This window comes from Gordionus sp. m RMFG-2023, chromosome 4 (assembly GCF_954871325.1).
Source record: "Gordionus sp. m RMFG-2023 chromosome 4, tfGorSpeb1-WG-v2, whole genome shotgun sequence".
Classification (NCBI taxonomy): Eukaryota; Metazoa; Nematomorpha; class Gordioida; order Chordodea; family Parachordodidae; genus Gordionus; species Gordionus sp. m RMFG-2023.
In genome coordinates, this window is record NC_088778.1 from 31,046,683 (window position 1) to 31,069,576 (window position 22,894).

A 22,894-nucleotide genomic window follows, 5' to 3' on the forward strand; every position below is an offset into this window, starting at 1 on the left:
TATTTTAACTATACCTAATGAAAAATATTGTAAACAAATGACTCATTTTCCTTTTTCTAAAGTAGCTGCTGACCTAAGTATAATTATCAATTATAAAAAACGTACTCAAAATGTTCTCATTAAAACAATTATTTTTGAGTTATTTGTCATAAGATTTTATATAAAGGAACAGATGGCTCCTACTCGCTTCTCGTGTAGATGAAGGCTCAGGTACACTGTGTTATAATTGAACTTATACATTTGTATTTTATAAAAATAATTCAGTAAAACTTTATAGATTTAAAGAGGGATAATTTATCTATGTTTTCTGCAAATATAATCAAGTTCGATCAACAGGGTTTTATATTAATAATATTAACTTTTACTGTTTTATATTCATAAAAAGGTAACATCTTCAAAGTCGAAGAACATATGGAATGTTAATCATTATATTTTGACTTTATACATAAAAATTTTTTTTTATACCCTTATTATTTTATCGAAATTATTATAAAAATTGAATATTTATATATATCTTATTATCGAAATAAATTGATTTATGAAGAAAAGAAATCCGACAAATATTAAAATCTAAGATTTCATGAAAGATTTTTATATTCATAAAAAAAATCCCAAAAAAGAGTTTTTTTCAAAAAAATTATTTGGAGTTTTAAAAAAATAATTTTAAAATTTTTGGAAATAAACAATAGGTTTTTTTTTGTTTAAACATTATTTAATTCTTCTCTTTTTTCCATTATATCCTTTAATTGAGTAAAAAAAAATATGCTTTAGCGGAGGCTGGGATTAGGTAAACTCCGTGGCTTGGCAAACCACTTAATTTCATTTTAAAATTAAATACACCAGAAGGTTAAAATTTTATCATAATATAGTTTTTATTAGTTAACATTTATAAGACAAAAAAATCTTTCGAAATAATTAACTATTAAAAATTTTATTTAAGAAATAAAATTTTGATGAAATTTAAAAGATTTTCACGAGACAGAATTTTAATTTTTATTAAAATTTTTAATCATTTGTATGTTGCAAAAGTTTAAACACGCTTATATAATTTGGGAAAGTTTATGAGTATTTATTATATTTAGACATTATTTCAATCATAATTTGTCAATTAAGAGCTAGCAGGACTTGCTAAACCATACACGTCAATTATAGAAGTTAACAATGAAATAATTTTAAAATCTTGAAAAGTCAATTTCATGGCTGTTTTATGATTGATATTTAAGATTTATGTCAAGAAACCATAATCACTCCTTAAGATACTTATTTTTTTTATAACCAAAATTAAGTTTAAATTTTTATATATAATTAGCTTCAATTTATAAGTATTATAATATTTTGAACAATAAAACAATAAAATTATTCTATGCGTATCATTATTAATAAATAAAAATGCATTCCAATTTATTATAGCCTAAAAAAAGGTTTAGGAAGTCCCATGAAGTGGTTTTACCTCACCCATCTATTAGAGCTCGTTGGAAAAAATTTTCACTTTGGCAAAAAATTAAAATTTAAAAAGAATGATTATATTCTTAAAATTTTTTATAAAGCACTTTTATAAAGCATAGTTTTAGGTATCTAATCATATATTATTTTTTATATTATCTAAAAAAAAACCAGGAGCTATAGCCAAATTTTGTAAAAATCGGTTTGACTAACCCCAGTCTCTCCTTTTTAAAAAAATGACATCTATATGAGTGAGATCTGAGAATAGCTAAAAATATCATATCAGAACATAAATAAATTGGGGCAAATTTAAATGATGAATCCCATAAATTATATGTCATTGTTGAATCAAAAGCAGAGTGGGAATTTAATACTCCAACTCGCTGCAAGAGAAGCCCATCGTTTCAATATTTATATTCAGTCGAATAAATACTATATAAAAAAAAACTTTTTTATCCCCCTCTTAGATACTTTCACTACTCAAATGAATGAAAAGTTCTTGATTCATAAGGTAGCACTTATAAATTTGCAAATATTATCATCGCAGAATTCTTCTGAATCCATTCCAAATCTTGATAGAGGAATAATTAAATATTTGGCAGATTATTATTGTGAGGATGTTAATGTTGTATCTCAAAGATGCATTACCAGCTAAATGCAATGGTAATGAAAGGTTAACTACACTTGATAATGTTGCAAAATGTTGCTATTGAGGCCATGGAAAATTTTAAAACATATTTCCGACTATTTTCTTGTACATTAAAATTATTATAAATTTTGGTAACTTCTACCCTTTAGTAATTCCGCCAATGAAAGAAAATTTTTCTTCCTCGGGAAGAATAAAAATTTATCTAAGAAATACTACTCTGAAAATAGATTTAATTCTTAGTATAAATCAGGGAGTTTAGACCAAGTGCTGACGAAATTTGAAGAATTAGTTCAATCCCAAAAAGAAGATTATATCACATTATAAATTATTAATATGCTTCTTAATCATATTTTTTTCATGAATACTTTGTATATTTATATATATGCCATAAATCTTAAATTTTCTTTCTTTAATATTATATTTTTCAACATTTAATTTTTTTTTTTTAAAATATATTTTAGCTTTAAAAAATTCATATTTTTATAGATAGTCACTAGTTATGGTCCAAATAAATTTCTGAAATTAAAGATAATCTTGAATAACTTATAGAAATGTTTTTTTTAATTACCCCCCCCCCCCCCACTTTCTATTGCGAATTCCTGCTTTTGTGCTTGGGTTAGTATTGAGTATAGCCTGGCTTAAATCTATTAATAAACTATTTTCGACTTCATATATACTCCTTGTTACATTTGAATATTTATTATTGTAAGATATATTTAAAAAGGTCACGTTATATATTTTAAAAGGACGTTATTTGTATATTATATTATAACTTTTCGACATGTAATATTATATTATCGAGGTTAATCAAATTGCATATTATTAGAAGTTAAATTGGATAATTTATAAAAAAGAATTGCAAATAAAATTCATTATCGTTTTTTAAACTTTAATCGATTTAATTACTCCTTATTATAGTTAAAAAAAGGAAAAGGGTATTGTTTTGAAGAGATAGATAAGATATATATAAAAGAATTTATTTTCTTTAAACAAAAATAGTTTTTTATGTGTGAAAACTACTTACAAACCAAATTTTTCCCACAACTAAAATTACTAAATTGACTAGCCAACATTAGGGCCCTTGCTTCATAACTGGATTATATTTTATTTTTACCCGGACCTGCGTTTTTTACACAGAAATTATCCTGCCCAAAAAAGCTAAACAAACTCGAAAGATCTCTCTTATTAATAATCTAACAATAATTTAATCGAAAAAACAGGGAATAATTGAGGTTATAGTACAAGATTATAGCGAACCTGGTTTTTGGTTAAAAAGGATACATTAAACTCCAATGATAAATTTTTTTAAAATAAAAAATATATTAATTATTTTAAATGCATATGGCCCGATATGAAAAATTTTTTTTATATTAAATCCCAAGTAAAAAAAATTTGTAATCGATTTATTTATAAAAGGTAACTTTGTTACATTTTGTTACATAATTATTTTAAAAACAAATTTTTAAAATAAAATCCTACCTTTTTTTTATAATATGAGATTTTAATTATAATTAGAACTTATGTATTATGAGGTCGAAAGGAGTCATTTAAAAACTTATTAGAAAGGCACAGCCTCACTCTAGTACGACTTCGACAGCCGTCCCTGATATATCTCGGATTTTATTTTTATTGATAATGTAAAAGGGAGTTATAATTCCACTTATAGTAATGAGTGCAATATTTTACACAATATAATTTTCATAACCTGGCCATAATGTGGATATGTAAACAAAACCACACAAACCCCTATTTTAAGAAATTCTCCTCTACACTGTGCGTCTATGTCCTGAGATAAAATAAAACTATTTTCTAGATCTCCGAATTTTTATTAAAATTTAAAAAAATATTATTTCTCCTTTCTCTTCCCTCCACTATTTTCAAATCAAATATACTTTTTTGACAGATAAACTATCGACCCTCTATTAATTTTTGCTTATTTAAGTCAGCGATCAGAACTAAAATTTTGAATTTTTAATAAAATTTATCATTTTTAGTCACAATGAGAAATTTAGCCTCTGGGATATTTATCCCTTTAAAAAAACTATAGTTTTTCGAAATAAAACGTCATTGTGTATATTCTATGATTATTATAATAAACCTCAAAGGCTACATCAAGAATGTTAGATGCCACTGAATTTCTAACATAAAATCTAAATCTTTTATAGATTCCAATATTGGGTAATTCTCGGCGGACAACCACCCTTAGCCCATTAGCATTGTATTCTATTGCTGTATTGGCGGTAGAGACTATATTTGTAGTAGCACCTATTCTAACACCTTCAGAATATATTTACAGTATTGTATCATGATTTGCATAATATTTACCTATCACATATATCGGGGGTACATAAAAAAGCAATTCAAAGTTACAGGCCGTCTGAGCAGCAAACTTTCTAACGGAAAAGAATTGCACATTCGTGGGAATCTCTTATAAATTTTTAACGTATAAAATATTTTTTTGAAATCATATATATTAAATAATAGTAAATTTAAATATGTAATCCCAAATAATTTCTCATTTTTATTTTTATTAGTCGATTTTAATTTTCTCTTGTTATTTTAATGTTGAATCCCGCCAATGGCTTTATAATATGAGAATTTTCTGGATCAATATAACTGTAAACTAATTAAATATTTATACACATATATATATAATATTTTAGCAAAATGTTAAATACAATAATAATTATAGAATATTTGATTTATTTTACTATGCGTGAATGATATGGGTCGAGATTGAAATATTTCTCTATCTAAATATATACGATCTCTTCCACCGGTCAATAAACACAGTTGTAGCAGTTTACGACCCACAATGAGAGCATCTACATTTTTCAATATTGATTAAAAACATTATTACGTATATAAACTAGTCTAGTAATATATATTGTTTTAAATAATACTGAGTTATCGGTACATAAGCGTAGCCGAGGGGTGGCGGAAGGGAAAATCCTCCTCCCTAAATATTTCGCCTCTAAATCTACCCCTCCCCATCCCCATACCATCAGAAATATATTACAATACATTACTATAAAGAAGAATTTGAAGAAAAAATTTTTAATGAAACCCCAGAAATTATCATTTTATAAAAACCAAATATAGCCAAAGGTTTACATTAAGTAGATCTAAAGATCTCAAAAAAAAATCTAAGAGAAAAAAAAACCCAAAAAATTCTGGCTACGTTTATGTATCTGCCTTATGAATAACTCTAATTGTAAATACATATTATTTCACGACGATAATCAAAACAAATTTAAGCCCTTCTTACACCCTAAATAAGTAATGATAATAAAATTAAAATTTTTTAATTATAATTAACATGTTCCTATTTATTTTTTATACTTATAAAAACTCAGATTAAACTAGTCTAATAAATTGTGGGATTTTCGGGTTTTAAAATTATAATGAAAAATTTAAATTACTTTTTAGTATAATGTGAATATATAATTTCAAATATTTGTTTTTTCTTTCTTACCAGAGTTAAAGCCCAATCCACGGTTGGTTGCAAAGGTCAGCAGAATAAGAACACCCTAGTTTGGAAAAAAATAATTTAAAGCTTGTCCATCAAATATAAATTCTTACTAGCAGACTCAAGCGCATTGTATAAATTGAAGTTTAGTGATCAAAATAATTATTATAAATCTTAACTTTTAAATAAAAAAAATATAAATTCTAGACGCATCTTTCTAAAAATTTGTAATAACTGGGAAACTTTGTTAACCCAAAAAGGGGGTATGGGTAGAGAAATTTGATATATTTTAATGTAAACATATATAATTAAATTTTAGCATTGAAAAATTACATTATATTTGAATTCGCCTTGATATTTTACGGTATTAAAGTTATATTTAAGTGAAACAATATTTTGTGTAATATGATAATTTCCTAAAAAGTGTTATTTAAGAAGAAAATTTTTTTTATTTTATATAAAATTTGTTAAAGAATATCAAGGTTAAGATTTCAAAACAATATTTTTATTGAGGTAAGAAACAATAATTTAGTGCCATTTTTATTTTAGTAAAACATTTTTTGAAGGGATATAGTAATATGATCAAAATTAGGTGTTAATTTATATTTTCAAATATTTTACGCTATTAATGAAAAAGCGATAAAATTTTCCAATCTCAATCTTACCGAATTTCGGAACTAATGTTATCAAATGAACCTCTCTAAGATACATTTCTAAAATTAGAAAAAAAAAAATCAATACGTGTTTTAAAAATAGCGATGAAATTTAAACAAATCTGGCCAGAAAGTTCGTATTTAATTCTGAACTAAGATTGTATAGCTGGCAATAATCGCTCAGTTAACCAACATAATAACTCATTTTAATCCTATTTTTTGGTATTTCTAAGCCCTAGGTGGTCCCGATTAAAAAAAAACTTTAACCCTAAACTGAGTTGCTTGGCATAACTATAAGGTTTGATTCCGATTGGGGACAGCTCCTATTCCAAAAATTATTTTAATATGTGGGTTAATTATTAAATCGAAGATGATTTTTTAGAATGATATATATTTTTATATTTTTCCCTTTGAATTTATCAAATCTTCCTTCTAATACATTTTTTTTTGGCATAGTTGGTTTTGGTATTTAAATGAATTTAAAAAATATTTCAGAATATTAATAAAATTAAAAGTTGCTAACCATAGACCCTTAGATTGTTTTATAATGATCCTTTAAACCAAGTATCAAAAATATTATATTTATATTTTTTAAAAAAATCAATATTTATAACTATCGCTGTTAAATATTTGAGTTCGTTCGACTCCGACTCAATGAGTGTGATCTTAAAATGGATTTTATAACGATTAAGAAATCTAATCTCAAACTCAAGTCTCAAACTCAAGTCACGAACTCAAGAACTCGAGTAGTTTAATTCAGCTTAAAATTAAAACAAATATCTCTGTAAATATTGTTCAATTTTTACATTGTCCTGTAAAGATATTGGAATGGCTCCTACCCCCCTTGTCATATAGAGTTGCCCTAAATATATTTACTAATTATAAAATACACTCAAAAATGGTGTAACAACCAACTATCAAATTACTTTATATAGAAAAAAATTATAAATAAATAATAGATCTCTCAGGCATAGATGCTTTATTTTTTTATAAAAAAATGAAGAAATTAGTAAAAAGGGTATAATCAGAGGTTGGCCAGTATTTCAAATACTAGTATCTTAAATACAAAATACTATCTTTTTGAAATAATTAAAAAGTATATTGTATTTGTATCTTTAACTATTATTGTACAAAAGATACATATACAATTTTGATTTTTTATCGTTTTTTTAATAAACCTATATAATTTAAAAAGTAGTTATTTAAATTTACATTCTAGTTAACCTTCTATTTTTTATCCGATCGAAACCTTTTCTTAAATTTTCCGCTAATAATTTTAATAATTTATTAATTTTTTTAAAGTTAATGTAATATAAATATTTATATCAATAAAATAAAATTTAATATAATTCATATTATAATTATATAAATTGGGTATATCTCAATAAATTGCTCAATATATCAACACAACACCGATAATAGCCAAAATATCATTCACCAGCTCATCACTGTAAAAATTTAAACAAATCTTTCTTAATTTTTTTATTTTCCTTTTCCCTTAATAAATTTAGAAAAAGATTATTCAGATTCTTGATAAGATCAAAGAAATTTTATTATCTTAGATAGAAATATTTTTAAAAAATATTAAACTCAACAAAATAATAATAAAATTACAACAATTTGTACACAATGTTAAATCATAAATTACATTTCAGTTTATGTGTAATAATCAGAATTTGAATAACTTTATTCATTCATTATCACGCCAGATATTGCATGAAATTCAATTTCATCATCTACGAAGGAGTTGCGTGCATCATGTATTTTCACAAATATATAGATCCCATACATGATGTCTATATTATAGATGAGGTTATCACTATGTAGCTTATGTCGATATCAGGTATCCTAGAAGGAAAAAAAAATCTTGCAATGTTATATTTTTTTTGTTATTTTATTATCATTATATTTCTCCTTACCTTTAATAAGATAAACTTCTCTAAACCTCAATAGTAGTTAATTTTGGGTGAATCGTCATTCCGAAATATTTTCCGAAACATATCTCTACCCGATTAGTTGATTCCAAAATATTTGATATACCTTGTTCGGCTATACTTTCTCTGAATTGATTAGCACGTTTTTTTTATGTACATCGATCTCTTAGACATTTCCTCATCCCCTCATCAATACTGTACCAGGTCTCCATCCATGTTGTATTTTCATTATTATCTACACTGTCTCATTCTCCGCAGATTCTCGCATATCAATTTTTATTTTCACATCCCCTCATCCATTTTTTTTTGCGAGGAGATTTAGATATTTGATCTAAAACTGTATATAGCCCCCGATCTATCATTAGTTTCTTCGGAAACATTCCAATTAATATTTGAGCCATAGAAATTTTCATATCTTTTTCCTGATTTTGATTACATAGTACATATCCTTCAACGTTCTTATATTCTTTCTGCCATACCGTTGAATTGAAGTGATGTGCTTAATGTTAGTTGACTTACAAAGAGAACTGATATGTCGGTTATAATCTTTCCCAGAAATAAACACTGCGAAATGATCTCTTAATGCAATAATTACTGTGATAGAGAATATATTCAATAAGTTTAACCCTTTCTCAAATAGGCATCTATTGTTAATCAGTACTTTTCATCTACTGGTCCTGCCAGATTCACATGCAATCACTCCAAGATTTTGCAAATTCTAGGACGATTTTCTTGACATTCTATGCAGTTTTTATATTATTATCAATGTCCTGATCTAAAATGGGCCACAGAAACTGCTTATGACTGACTTGCTATTCCCGGGTGACCTTTGTATTTTTAATATTTTTTTAAAATATTAGGCATGATTACTAAATGGCAAGTATAATATTTCGCTTTCGGATGATATTTCCTCTTAACGTTTATAATATATTTTTTTTCTTCGTTATTTAAATGTTCTAATTTACAATTCCAATTCCTATGAGATAGTTTAATAACATAATACAATGTAATATTTTTTTCTTGAGGTCGACAAGAGCACAGTTTATTTCTATCAATTGTTAAATCGTCTCTCATTGCTACTCTCATCGTATTTTATTTCGTTGTTGTTTCTGGCATTGATGTGTGCACATAAAGTGACAGTGTATTTGCGTATGTACTTTTGTCTTACGCGCGATATTTAATTTTATAATTAAAATTCCCTGATTCAAGTATCCATCGCACTAACCGATTATTTGTGATTTTTTACAAGTCTTCAAATATTTTTCAGTTGATTTCTATAAAGAAAAAAACTTTCCCCCAAACACATATGTATGAGGAATTTGTGAACTGTAAATATTAAGACTGCCCCTCCCTCTCTATAGGAGCACACCATTTTACAGATACTAACGTTTGAGACGCTTAAATGATAAGGTGTTCCTCACTCCTCTGACATTATAAAAAATCACAGTCCCTAGCCCATTTTCTGAAGTGTCACAAGCGATCTTACTGGCTTTTTTATTGGGTACTAAAGTAGCTTTAATATGTTTTTTTTTATTCGGAACCTTTTTTCCTTCAAAGTTCAATTCCATGGTACACCTCGATACTTGTTAGTTTATGTAGTTTGGCATACTTATCATGTAGGTATTTTACATATTACTCATGATAATTAATGAGGCCTCGAAAGGCTATTAGTTATTTAATATTCTAAGGAAATTTTTTTATTTTTTTTAGACATCTATTTTATCTTCAGACGAGTGTATACTAGGACTAATCTATGCGGTGTCCTAAATATGTAACCTTTTTAAAAAAAATTGTTTTTTGATTTTATTTGTATTCCCACTTTTAACATACGATTTATAATCTGTAGTAATAAGTTCTTGGTCTGTGGGCCTTCTATTAACATAATTTAAGATCACTTATACACTTAGTATATTTGTTAATAATTTTTCTATATACCATTGAAAATTAGTTGGCATATTAGGTAATCCAAAAAGTTAATCTAAGATAGAGATAATATCCAAGGTTCGTTGTAATAGCAAGGTATTTCTGTATCTTTGTTAATCTCCATCTAAAGGTAAGAATCACGAAGATCTATTGACCTTAACATATGACCTCCTGATTTGCTTTACATTTTAAGGGGTTAGTAAATTTTTATCAAATGTTAAATGCGGATTCAAAGTTTAATTGGAGTTTCCACAAATTCTGACTTTATTTTCTTTAATATATTTGCAGTTGGTGTAGCCCATTCAATTGAAGGTGCCGTTGAGTCAATATCATCTAAGTCTTTAATGTCCACTTACTGATACATTTCTTGTTCAACTACTTTGCTTGGTGGATAAGAGAAGCATATACATATATAGATATAGGCGTTATATTTTCTTTAAAGTATATTTTTACCATTTTATTATTTATCAGACTTAGCTTATCTCTTAAATTCTATTTAAAAAAATCATGTGCAATATATACATTTTAAACAATTTACTTGTGCTTGGTCTGGTAGTTTTAAATTAAATACTAAAATCGGTATTCCAAACATTTGTAATTCATTGTTGTTGGTAATTATTATAATCCATGATCAGCGTCTATATGAGAAATGGGGTGCATCCAATTTCCTTTGAGGAAGGTAGTGAATAAGCATGGCATTTATGGGGGTGTAGACTAGCTTTGGGATAAATTTATTAGGGAGTTATCTATTAAATTTTTACATGAAGCAAAATGTGTTGCTGTAAAATTTAAAGCTTTTATTACAAACCTATTGTAATACAATGATATTGTTAAACTCGACCAAATCTATATGTTGCCTACAATCAGGGATGTGAACCCTGGACCCGGACCCTGAACCCTTTTAAAAATTGGAGGGTCCAAGGGTTCAGGGTGTTAAAAATTTTTAACTTAAAATTTTTTTTTTTAAATTAATGTAAAAATATAATTTTTAAAAAATAATATAAAATTTTTATAATTTTATTAATTTTTTTCGTGGAATCTCCCTAAAAAATAGTCACTTTAAAACTATAATTGATAAAGCAAGGGATATTGTAAAATATTTAAGAACTCCCACAATTGTTAGAATATTAAAATCCATGAAAAGGTAAATGGCAATTTTAGATTGCACAACACGTTGGTCCTCTATGTGTATGATGCTAGAGCGATTATTAAGTTTGAAAGATTTCTGTAATTATTTTATCATAGGAGCATGTGAAATCATTTTGTCAGAAGATGATTGGAATCAAGTAAAAGAGCTAACTAGTGTGCTTCCTTTAAAAATAACAACATTAAGAGTGCAAGCTGAACAATTATATTTATCGGATTTTTATGGCATATGGTTAAGATGTCGATTAGAGTTAGGGAGATTAACAAGTTCTTTTTCAAATGAAGTATTAGAAAATACGAAAATAAGAGAGCAATATTTAAAAAATAGTGTTGTATATGCTTCGATCCGCGATATCAGGTTTTATTAAGTAGTGAGCAAAAACAAATGGCTATAGACCATCTTGAAGATTTATGTCATACCCAAAACTCTATTATTTACAATACATTGGTGGTTACAACAATATCTACTGGTTGTAGCGATAACAATGATAATGATATTGATGATCTGGAAATTTTACTATTAGATAGAGAAAAAAAATTAAATTATCATCAGATATAAAGGAGCAAAAAATATCTATTGTATCTTTAATAGAAAAGTTATCGGAAGTCATGAGAATAAATAGAGATGCAAACATTTTAAAATTCTGGGAGGAAAATTTTTCAATATATCCAGAATTATATACCTTTTCTAGAATCGTCATGGCTGTACCGGCAACACAAGTACAATAATTTATGTATTATAAAAATGACTATCTATTTTAGGTAAGCGTAGAACGTTGATTTTCATCGTTGACTAATTTACGTGGAAATCTGAAGAATGATATTTTAGAAGATATCATGATTGTGCGATTGAATAAAATATTTAAAATATAAATTATCTCATTTCAAATTATAAATGTGTATATATTGAAGTATAATTAAAAAATGAATGAAAAAAAGTTTTATTTTGAGTCATTATTTTTATGTTTCCTCTGGACCCGGGTCCTTTTTAATTTATAACCGGACCCGAACCCGGACCCGGACCCTTTTTTTTTGTCGAAGGGTTCACATCCCTGCCCACAATAGACATTATCTGGATCATTTTCTGCTATCCTTTTAATGTTAATTTAAAAGGATTAGAGATTCTATCGGTAAACTCATATTCATGGCAAACAATATACTAAAATAATTCATTCATTGTAAATGTGAGTTTTTTAATTGCATGTTCTAAAAAATAACTCTTTTACATTCACAATATTTTGTTAGTTGCTAGTAGAGCCTTAATAATTTTTCTTCATTTTAAAATTTATCAAGGGATCACTATATAATTAAAATGGTATAACTATAGAAATATCATTTTTTTAGGGGGGGTCGGTATGATTTTTAAAGGAGGTTTGCATTCAGTAAATATCCTGTTATGTAGATGCTGTCGACTCTTAATTTGCATAATTATAAAAGCAAAATATGAATATTATTATCTCTTATTTATTTATTTTTGTAATTCTTAAAAATTTATCATAACATTTAAAACACCATAATAATTAGATCTTAAGCCATTTACGTGAAATAAATTTGTAAAAAGGTAATTCGGAATGTTGGCGGCTGTTAAACCTTTATTCATTACATAATTTATTGCTATGTGCTTTGGACTGGGATTTGGAATGTATATGCAATTGAGGCCGTGACAACCTTTGAATCAACTGAATATTTGCATTTGATACAAGCATGCGACTGTACGATGTCACAACCCTGACATAACCAATGGCAACTCTCAATTGTTAGTTTGATATGAGATTGCCAAGGTTACGATTAGAGAGTTATTCTAACCATTCCTGACTACCAAGTATGTTGGCTGATTGAAGGAGTTGAATGAAATCTAAATTTGGATTGACTGATATATCAGTTTGGTATTTCAATATTAAAGGTGTAAAAAATTTTAAATGAGTGACGATAGATGGTAAATGATGGAATGATATTTCTTACGACATATGCCTATTAGCAAGGAAAAAAATGCTATCTTATATTCTTACTCATACGCCATACAAAGATATTAAATCAAACAGATATTTGGATAATAACATCCTGCATAATTATTTTACAAATATTTCCAAAGAAAGAAAATGAAGTCCAGGTTCTTTATATTTTTAACATATAAATTATATTTTTAGTAATTATCATCAGATTTTAAAAACAATTGGCAATTCAGGCTTAAATGATTACTTATGTGGTCAAGATTGGATGAGATAATCAAATTTATACAATTTACCTTGATATTAACTAGAAAAACAAAATTACTTATATAAACATTTAGATTTTGTAAATCTTGTAAATAAAGTTTTATTTTACTTTATAATTAGAATTTTATAGGGGCTTAACGACTGTATCTGTGTTTAATTACCTACCAAAGATTTAATTATGGTCAAATCTATCACTAGCTGTCCCTACAGTAATAATTCTTTATATTTTCTATCTTCTAAGTAAAGATAATTATCCTATTTCTTAAAAAATCAAATTTCATGATATAATATTTTAATTACAATTTTTATATCTTTTAGAAAAGGTTGATGTTTTCAGCCAACATCATAAGAATGGAAAAAATATTCTGAGTGTGACAAAAATATTTATAAGTAACAAGACATGACGATCCCAAACAATGTTGCAAACCAAATTAATCTTTTATAATATAATTAATTCCAATTATCTGTAAAAATAATAATTATAGTAATATTTTATCTTGTAAAAAAATTGTTGCTAATTTCTAGCCATATTTATATTTGCTTAATATATTTATTTTATTCAAGTTTTTATAGATAAAACGATGATTCTTATACATTTTGTACTATGACCAACTGGAATTATATTTAATTAAATTATTGTTTATTCCATTAGTTTATTGTATTTTTTAGATCAGTTTAATGTGGATCTTACAAGGTCATGTCTATCTGTTAGAAACAAAAAAAGTTATTTATTTAAATTATAAAAATGTCATTCAAAATCATGAAACTTAATTGTAATTTATTTAACATGTAATTTTTACATTACTCTATATTTTATATAAGAAATTAATTTTCATTATCATATCAATCTACATAAATTAGGATAATTTTATAAAAAAAATAATTAACCATAATTATTTTATATAGCTGAAAAATATCAGATGCCACCATTACTATTTCATCTCAATGAGAGAAACAACATAATTGCAGTTCATAGGCGTAGCCAGGATTTTCCTAAGGGGGGGGATTAAAAAATTATTGGGGGCTTCGCCCCCAGACCCCATTTTGGGAGGGCCTTCGATCGGATTACCTTAGTCTATATTTAGTCATAAAATATATTTAAAAGATAGGAGGTTAATTTTAATAAAAAAAATAAGCCTGGAACAAATATGAAATATAGTTTTATTTTATATAATATATAATAAATTACTTGTTTATACATAAATATAAAAGCATGGTAATAATTTATTCCAAACAAGTATAAGAAATTTATTTATAAAAAGTAAGTAAACATATAAATTTTACTAAAATGCTCTTGATAATAAATATAGCAACAATTTGCATTCAATTATTTAACGCCATCTATTTATTTTGAATAAAAAATGATAGTAAAAATTAATCTTCATATTATTTATCCTACAATGTCTTTAAAAGTTATTTTCTGATGTCTTTATATTTTATAATTTTCTGTAAAATATATAATTCGCCATATTGGTAAAAATTACTTGATTGACATGTGATTATTGAGAAAATTAGATATATTGTAAATCTACGACATATAATATTCCACTGTTTGTATTGTACTTTAATTTTTTGATTTAATTTATGATTTAATTTTATCAATAGTTTATAATTATATTTAACTTTTATTAAGATAAATAAATTAATATTACTCACTTTATAAAAAATTATATTTAATATATTATATTATTTAGTAACTTTATTGATATATTATTAATAATTATAATACAGTTCACTTTTGTCTAAGACTTATCTTTGGCTTATATTCCATTTCTTAAAAAACATCTTTGATTCTTTTATATATATAAATGCTTTTTTCCAAAAATGTATAAATTATGATGAATAAAAAAAATATCAACTTTTACATTCTTTCTTTCAAATTATTGTTTAAGATATATGCACACATTTTTGAGGGTCAGAGAGTGGAGGGAAGACTAAGGGGGTATTTTTTATGAGCTTAAAATGATATTCACAAAAAGTGATAAATTTCTGAAGGGGAAAAAATTTCCCCTTGCCTTCTCCCCATGGATACGCCTATGTGCAAGTTGTAAAAATGATATTGATATTTATACCCAGCTATCGTTAAATATTAAGTTTATTAATTTAAAATACATAAATAAAAATGATAACATAAAATGAATAATAGAATTAAGCAATATTTTATGATAATAATTAAGTACAAACATAAAAATTATTACAATTTATGAATTTCCATATATAGAAAAAAATGAATTAAATATGCATTTTCTGTGAATTTTCCTATGATAGAAAAAAATAATTCAAGAGGAGATAATTATATAGTGTGAATATTCTGGGAGAGTCACTCACCATTGATATCCAAGCCAAGAGATGTGATATATCTATAAATATATTTGAGATGTAACATCATATGCCCAAATCTGGAAGAAGTTATTGGGTTCCCTTAAAGAAATAAAGATAATTGTTCACAATATTTTGTCCCGTAAGGCATTTGTGGTTGCTGCATTAAATACTGCCATAGACATTTTCTTGGACTTAGTCAGATTCAGAGCTTGATTTTAAAATATTTTATTTTTATGAATATTATTTTCAAGAATATTAATAATTATAGTGTTTATTAAATTTCCATCATCTAAATACCAAAAATTAAGGTCTATGTTAAAAATCGGTTTGGCCTTGTACAAATTCTATTTTGGAACTTCATATATTATTTTATCCATGATATCTCTGCAGAGAAAGATAGATGAAGTTTGGTAGTAAATTGTAATAATTTAAAACACATTTAGTGCTGAATTAAACGACCCGAGTTCTTAATCTTTTGACTTTAGTTATTGATTTTGGTTTATGACTCAAAATTTAATATAATTTTAGTAGTTCGTAACACTTAATTCTATATTTGAATACAGTGACGTCGCTAGGGGGGGGGGAGCAGGGGCTCGAGCCCCCTGGAAAATTTGAATAGCCCCCTGAAGCAAAAATTTTTTTTATTGGAATCTTAACCCCTTGAACTAAAAATAAAAATTTTTTTGATTGCCCCTTGAAAGATTTATTTTATAATTCTATTAAGTAAAATATAGATTTAATTTTATTATTTAAAAATTAATAAGACTATCTAAATATTTATTAAATGAATATTATTTTAAATATTAGATTAAATTAATACATATAAATTATATTTTCACTATGTCAGCTAGCAATCAAATTTTGTGTTAAAAATAGAATATCAATATCACTCACTAAATATCAATTTAGCATTAACAGTTGAAGCTTAATTAACTATTATTATTTAAATTATTTTATAACCCTAATTAAATAAATATAATAATTTATTAATTGAAAACTAAAAAAATTTAATATTGTAATTAGCAGAGTTCAAAATGACTAATCAACTGTATATTTATTTTTAAATTTTATTATCATACCTCTTCCTAAAGATATTTTCAAGGTCCAAATAAGTATAATAAAAAATAAGTAAGTAGACATATAGTTTATAATCCTCTATTATATACAGATGTTTATAAAATATTAGATAAAATGCCACTTTTATAGACGTATTTGACAGTTAATATATTACAGCTAATATTATAATGAATATTACTAATAAATGTTTTTGATAATAAATATAGTAACAATTTGCTTTCAAGTATTTAACCCCCCTCTATTTAGTTATAATGATAAATAATTTTAAAAATTAATCATTTTATTATTCATTCTACAATAGATGTAATATATTTGATATCTTTTCTTTTTTTACTTAGGAAAGCTATTTTTTTCTTTTTCAAAAAACAGTTTTGAGTTAAATTTTTAATACAAGTATATTTTTGATATTTTTACAAACTTGTATTATTTTAAGATACAATCAATGATATATATATCATTGGATATAATATACCAACTATAGGTGGTGCTACAATATATAAAATCTTAATAGTTTAATCGTATCATTCTGGTCCTTATTTTATAGTTCCAAAATGTTTCATTTCTAATATGGCATCCTTGCCGTGTAAATAACTTAAGGCTTCAATATATTTGCACAAATATTTCTTCCAAAGATTTTTAGTTTTTTTATTTTATCAATTTATCCAACATAATAAATTCTGATACTCGTTTACATCGTGAGTCTCATGGCTATTACTGCAAATTAAACAGCATCTATTATTTGTGTTGCTATGTAATTTAAGATTATTACTACAACGGCTGAGATCATATGATTGCATTTTTTAGATAAACAGTAATGGTCAACTGTGTACGTTTATATATTATATATCATTTAAAATGGATGATAATTTTTTAGAAATTTAATATCTCACAATAATTTTATCGATTACTTATCTAGCTACCATCATTCTAAAAGGAAGCTCTAACTACTTAATCGTTTTATGATTTGGATTGGTCGTTTATACTCTCTTCTTCAAGAATTGTTGATTTGGTATAGGCCTATAAATTTTTCCTTATTAGTCCATTCTATAAATGTGTAAAATGGTAACAGAGAGTTATATTAGTTTTATAACCTTTTGTCAATGTAAGTTGCTAAGAATTATATTATTGCATTATGTGGTTTTTAATAATTATCAATTGAGGCATATGTATGAATTAATTAATCTTTTTTATCACTTGTAATTCTTTAGACGCAAATTTTTTTTATATCAGCAATCGAAAATATTTTATACTGTAATAAATAGATTTTGTATTAAAAAATTTTATTTTTAAAAATATCTTGTATTGTTTCAATTATTTATATGCCAGTTTATTTTCATAATATAATTAATGAGAAAATTAAAATTCAGAACAATTGTTCAGAGTTAACAAATTTAAAAAAAGTATAATATAAAACCCGGCCGAGAGCCAGCAAATTGGAGGGCATGGGCGGCGAAGCCCCCCAAAAATTTTTTTAGTTGAGCCCCCTGAGATTGTAAAGGCTAGCGACGCCCCTGTTTGAATACAGTTTTAGAGTTTACGAATCAGGTTCATAAATTAAGTTTTATTTTCGAATTCATAACTTGAATTACAGATTCGAGTTTAGTGTTGTTAATCGGATCGATTTTTTTAAAACGAATAACCCAATATTTTAGTTCAAAAAATTACAGAAGCCTAGATATTTTGCTTGAAGATTTGGACATCTATTAACAAAATCTCAAGGCTTGCGTAATATTTTTTGGTCGTTTTAAAAAATTGAGGCTATTCGAGTTCATAACTTGAGTTCACGACTAATGTTAGTAACTTGATTTAGCGATTATAATCCATAATGTGAGTTAACCCTTTAGTTCGTGAACACAACTCGAGTCAGTTTGAGGTCAATATTTTCTACCAAAATTTTGACTCCACTAAGTCTACTAGACTTAGTTCATTAACAACATTATCTAGACTTTTTATATAACAGTAATGAATGAAAATTTGATGGACCTATTAAAATATTTAAAAGTTTTCATTTTATTATTAAGATCTTGAAATCAATAATTAATTATCACAGGCAATATTATAAAAGTGTGAAGAGTTTAAGTGCATTCAATGTTTCCGATAAAGTAGATGATTAGTAGTTTTTAGAAATATTGAACACAATTTTCTTGTTCTACTATTAATCTGCAAACTATCTTTCTTGAAAATTTTATTAAGCGGTTGAAAATATAGAACAGACAAATTTTAAATATTTTTTATTGATAGTGACATTACCTATTACCATTTGTAGAAAGTTCATTTTACACATTAAAAATGCTGAAAAACTTAAAGGTAACGTTTTTAATTGTCTACCTTATTAAATAAAAACCAAATATTAAAATATATCTTAGGCAATGATTAAATGTCTAATTATGGATGGTTAATGCTATTGAATTATATATAGTATATAAGTTTTGCAAAATAATATAAATTTCTCCGTTTGTATAATTTTTTTTTAAAATTCTGTATTTTTATTCGATTTATGTAGGAAAGTTTTCTCATTTAGGGGAAAAGAACGTAAAATTAAAATAATGACTTAATTAACCATATGCAAAATAGAAATTCTTTTTGCAGCACATTTAAAAAAATAAATAATATCCAATAGCAAGTTATAATTTTGGACTTAAATATTCGTTTTTATATAGATAATAATTTGCAAGGTTAAAAATAGGACAATTACCTAACCAAATTAGGATTTTAAAAAATTGGTGGAGTATTTTAAGGTTTATAATTTTAAAACAAAAATAAATAATTTAAAATTATTTTTAATCTCGGAGTTTGTGCTCTGGGTGTATGCTCGCGAATTCTCCACCAGGTTTTTTCCCTAGTTTTGTGCCTCGGATTCGTATTCTAGGTTGCACTATTGTTAATAGGTTACCTCAGAGATATTCAGAGATTATGCATCGTATTATAGTTTTTGCTATGATTTATTTTCAGGATTAGTGTTCCATTGGGGGTTTTAAGTGCAATACGCTTAAGAAGGGTAAATAGAAAATATAATTTCATAATTCATTTAATAAAATTTTATACAAAATATTTTATTATTACCCTACCAAACCCATAACTTCATAATTATTCTATACATTTATTTTTCAAATTAGTCAATTTTCAGAGCTGTCAAATCTATGAATCTATATGACTGGTAACAGATTTCACATTTTTCTTGTGATAAACTTGTGTATTCCATTTTTTTTGAATGGTAAAATTAATTCAAGTAAAACAAACTAAATTATTTGTTATAGGGTGAGCAGGAGCACGAAAGAAAATTTAAACATTCATCATGGACCGACATTCCAGCTTTCATTGTTTTCTTAATTTTTTTTTGTGCCATGGTAATTACATAAATGCATCTTATTAAAGATATTTGCTTAATACCACATGCTATATGAATATTAGGATATCATTTCATATATAAATCTAAATATGCTACAAAAAATAGTAATTACTAGGTATTATTACTAAATCAGATATATTTCTGTCTTTATACCTGAACTTTCCTTTTATAGCCTTATAATTTTATAATAATGAAAATTGATCTATTAAATTTTTCTTTTATGAAATTCATGTTTAAAATTGAGATGCACTGATATTTGATATCTTCAATTTTAAGCCATACCAGTGATTGTTCCTCAAAATAATAACCTTTATAAATTAAATAAAAAATTGGCCTTCATTGAACCCTGAATTGATAAAAATTTTTATCTATTAACTAAATAAATAAAATGATAATTTTTTTTCTTATTTATGTTTAATTTTAAAATTTATAGATTATGAAAAATAAACCATAAATATAATAAACTATGACAAGTTTTTATAATATTAAAAGGCATTTTTATGGCTTAAATTAATAATCAGAGATCTAGCATACTGCCATTTGAGCCAATGCCCAAACTGATACCATCCATGCCAACTACAAAAAATAATAATATAGTATATTTATTTTGAAAAATCATAAGCATAGTTAAGTAAAAAAAAATTTAAACTGTTTTTGCCATTCAGATAAGAAGTCTGCAAATCCAATCCTGCCTTGGTCCATGAAGAATTTTTGTACAAGTTGTTTGTGCATTTGTAATCATATAACATTAAAAAATTGTTTATCTTTTATTTATAGATTTAGTATTTTAGCTAATTATGGGTTGGGCTTTTTGGAACAAATAAAAAAATGGGCTTAAAAATATTTGGAATCTTAATTAGAATAAAAAATATCGGGAATTATCAACCAAAAAAATAGACTATTCTCTAAAAATTATAAAATTATTTATGAATTATCAGCCAATTTTTGAGAAAAGTTGGTCCTGATTAGTTTAAATTTAATTTATTGAACGATAGCCCCTTATATTACACCAATATCCTTCAATCTCTGAAATTTGAAGTGTGGACATTCTAAATTTAAAACAGTTATAAATTTATTAAAATTATGAATAATACTGTCATCACCTTGCTTAATATATAGAAAACGTCAGTGAAAAAAGAATTATTTTTTTTGAACTTGTCTTCAATAAATATATTATTCATTCTTGTTTTTTTTGGATACCAATAATTTCTTATTATTATCAATTTTATAAATAATTAAAATATTTGAAGAAAAATTAAAAATGAGTTACATTTTATATAAGATTGCCAAATTTTATAGAATAAACAATAAGAGAGTTGTAAGAAGTTAAATTAATTCTATTTAAAAGTAAGTTGAGACTTGTTAAAAATACTAGTGTATGTTTTTTTTAGGTTGAAGGCTTCATTAATTAGACAATAATTTCCTTCAACATTTTATGCAGTCAAATTTAAATCCTTTATTAATTTATTTTATATTTTACAAATTTGGGGAAAAAATGGGAAATTGTTAAATTTCATTGTTATCATCTATCTCAAATCTATTTTTGATTAGAGATCTGTAAAAGTAGACCGGGCTTTGGAAAAATTTTATCTTGAATGAAATATATCAAAAAAGGTGCCAATATTTTTTATGTAAAATAAAAATATAATATATTTTATTTGTAGAAACTAGTCGCCATATGACAATCTTCTATTTTATGTATGAAAAAAAATATCGATATTTAAATAAATTAGGGCTGGACCAGCAAAATTTTTTGATGTGAACCCGGACTTGGACCCTGAACCCTTTTAAAAATTGGAGGGTCCAAGGGTTCAGGGTGTTAAAAATTTTTAACTTAAAATTTTTTTTTTAAAATTAATGTAAAAATATAATTTTTAAAAAATAATATAAAATTTTTATAATTTTATTAATTTTTTTCGTGGAATCTCCCTAAAAAATAGTCACTTTAAAACTATAATTGATAAAGCAAGGGATATTGTAAAATATTTAAGAACTCCCACAATTGTTAGAATATTAAAATCCATGAAAAGGTAAATGGCAATTTTAGATTGCACAACACGTTGGTCCTCTATGTGTATGATGCTAGAGCGATTATTAAGTTTGAAAGATTTCTGTAATGATTTTATCATAGGAGCATGTGAAATCATTTTGTCAGAAGATGATTGGAATCAAGTAAAAGAGCTAACTAGTGTGCTTCCTTTAAAAATAACAACATTAAGAGTGCAAGCTGAACAATTATATTTATCGGATTTTTATGGCATATGGTTAAGATGTCGATTAGAGTTAGGGAGATTAACAAGTTCTTTTTCAAATGAAGTATTAGAAAATACGAAAATAAGAGAGCAATATTTAAAAAATAGTGTTGTATATGCTTCGATCCGCGATATCAGGTTTTATTAAGTAGTGAGCAAAAACAAATGGCTATAGACCATCTTGAAGATTTATGTCATACCCAAAACTCTATTATTTACAATACATTGATGGTTACAACAATATCTACTGGTTGTAGCGATAACAATGATAATGATATTGATGATCTGGAAATTTTACTATTAGATAGAGAAAAAAAATTAAATTATCATCAGATATAAAGGAGCAAAAAATATCTATTGTATCTTTAATAGAAAAGTTCTCGGAAGTCATGAGAATAAATAGAGATGCAAACATTTTAAAATTCTGGGAGGAAAATTTTTCAATATATCCAGAATTATAT

General features: G+C 25.5%; 1 protein-coding gene across 1 annotated transcript in view; it reads right to left on the minus strand.

Moving 5' to 3' along the window:
• LOC135928824 (mucin-3B-like) overlaps positions 1-9,716 on the minus strand; it is a 30,272-nt gene extending 20,556 nt beyond the window's left edge. Inside the window, exons 1-4 of the mRNA XM_065465288.1 lie at positions 9,536-9,716; positions 4,804-4,917; positions 4,418-4,519; positions 4,191-4,369 (exon numbers count right to left, since the gene is read on the minus strand). Of these exons, the coding sequence (XP_065321360.1) occupies positions 4,191-4,369; positions 4,418-4,519; positions 4,804-4,917; positions 9,536-9,716 (576 nt within the window). The remainder of the gene's footprint in view (positions 1-4,190; positions 4,370-4,417; positions 4,520-4,803; positions 4,918-9,535) is intronic.
• Positions 9,717-22,894: the final 13,178 nt, after the last annotated feature.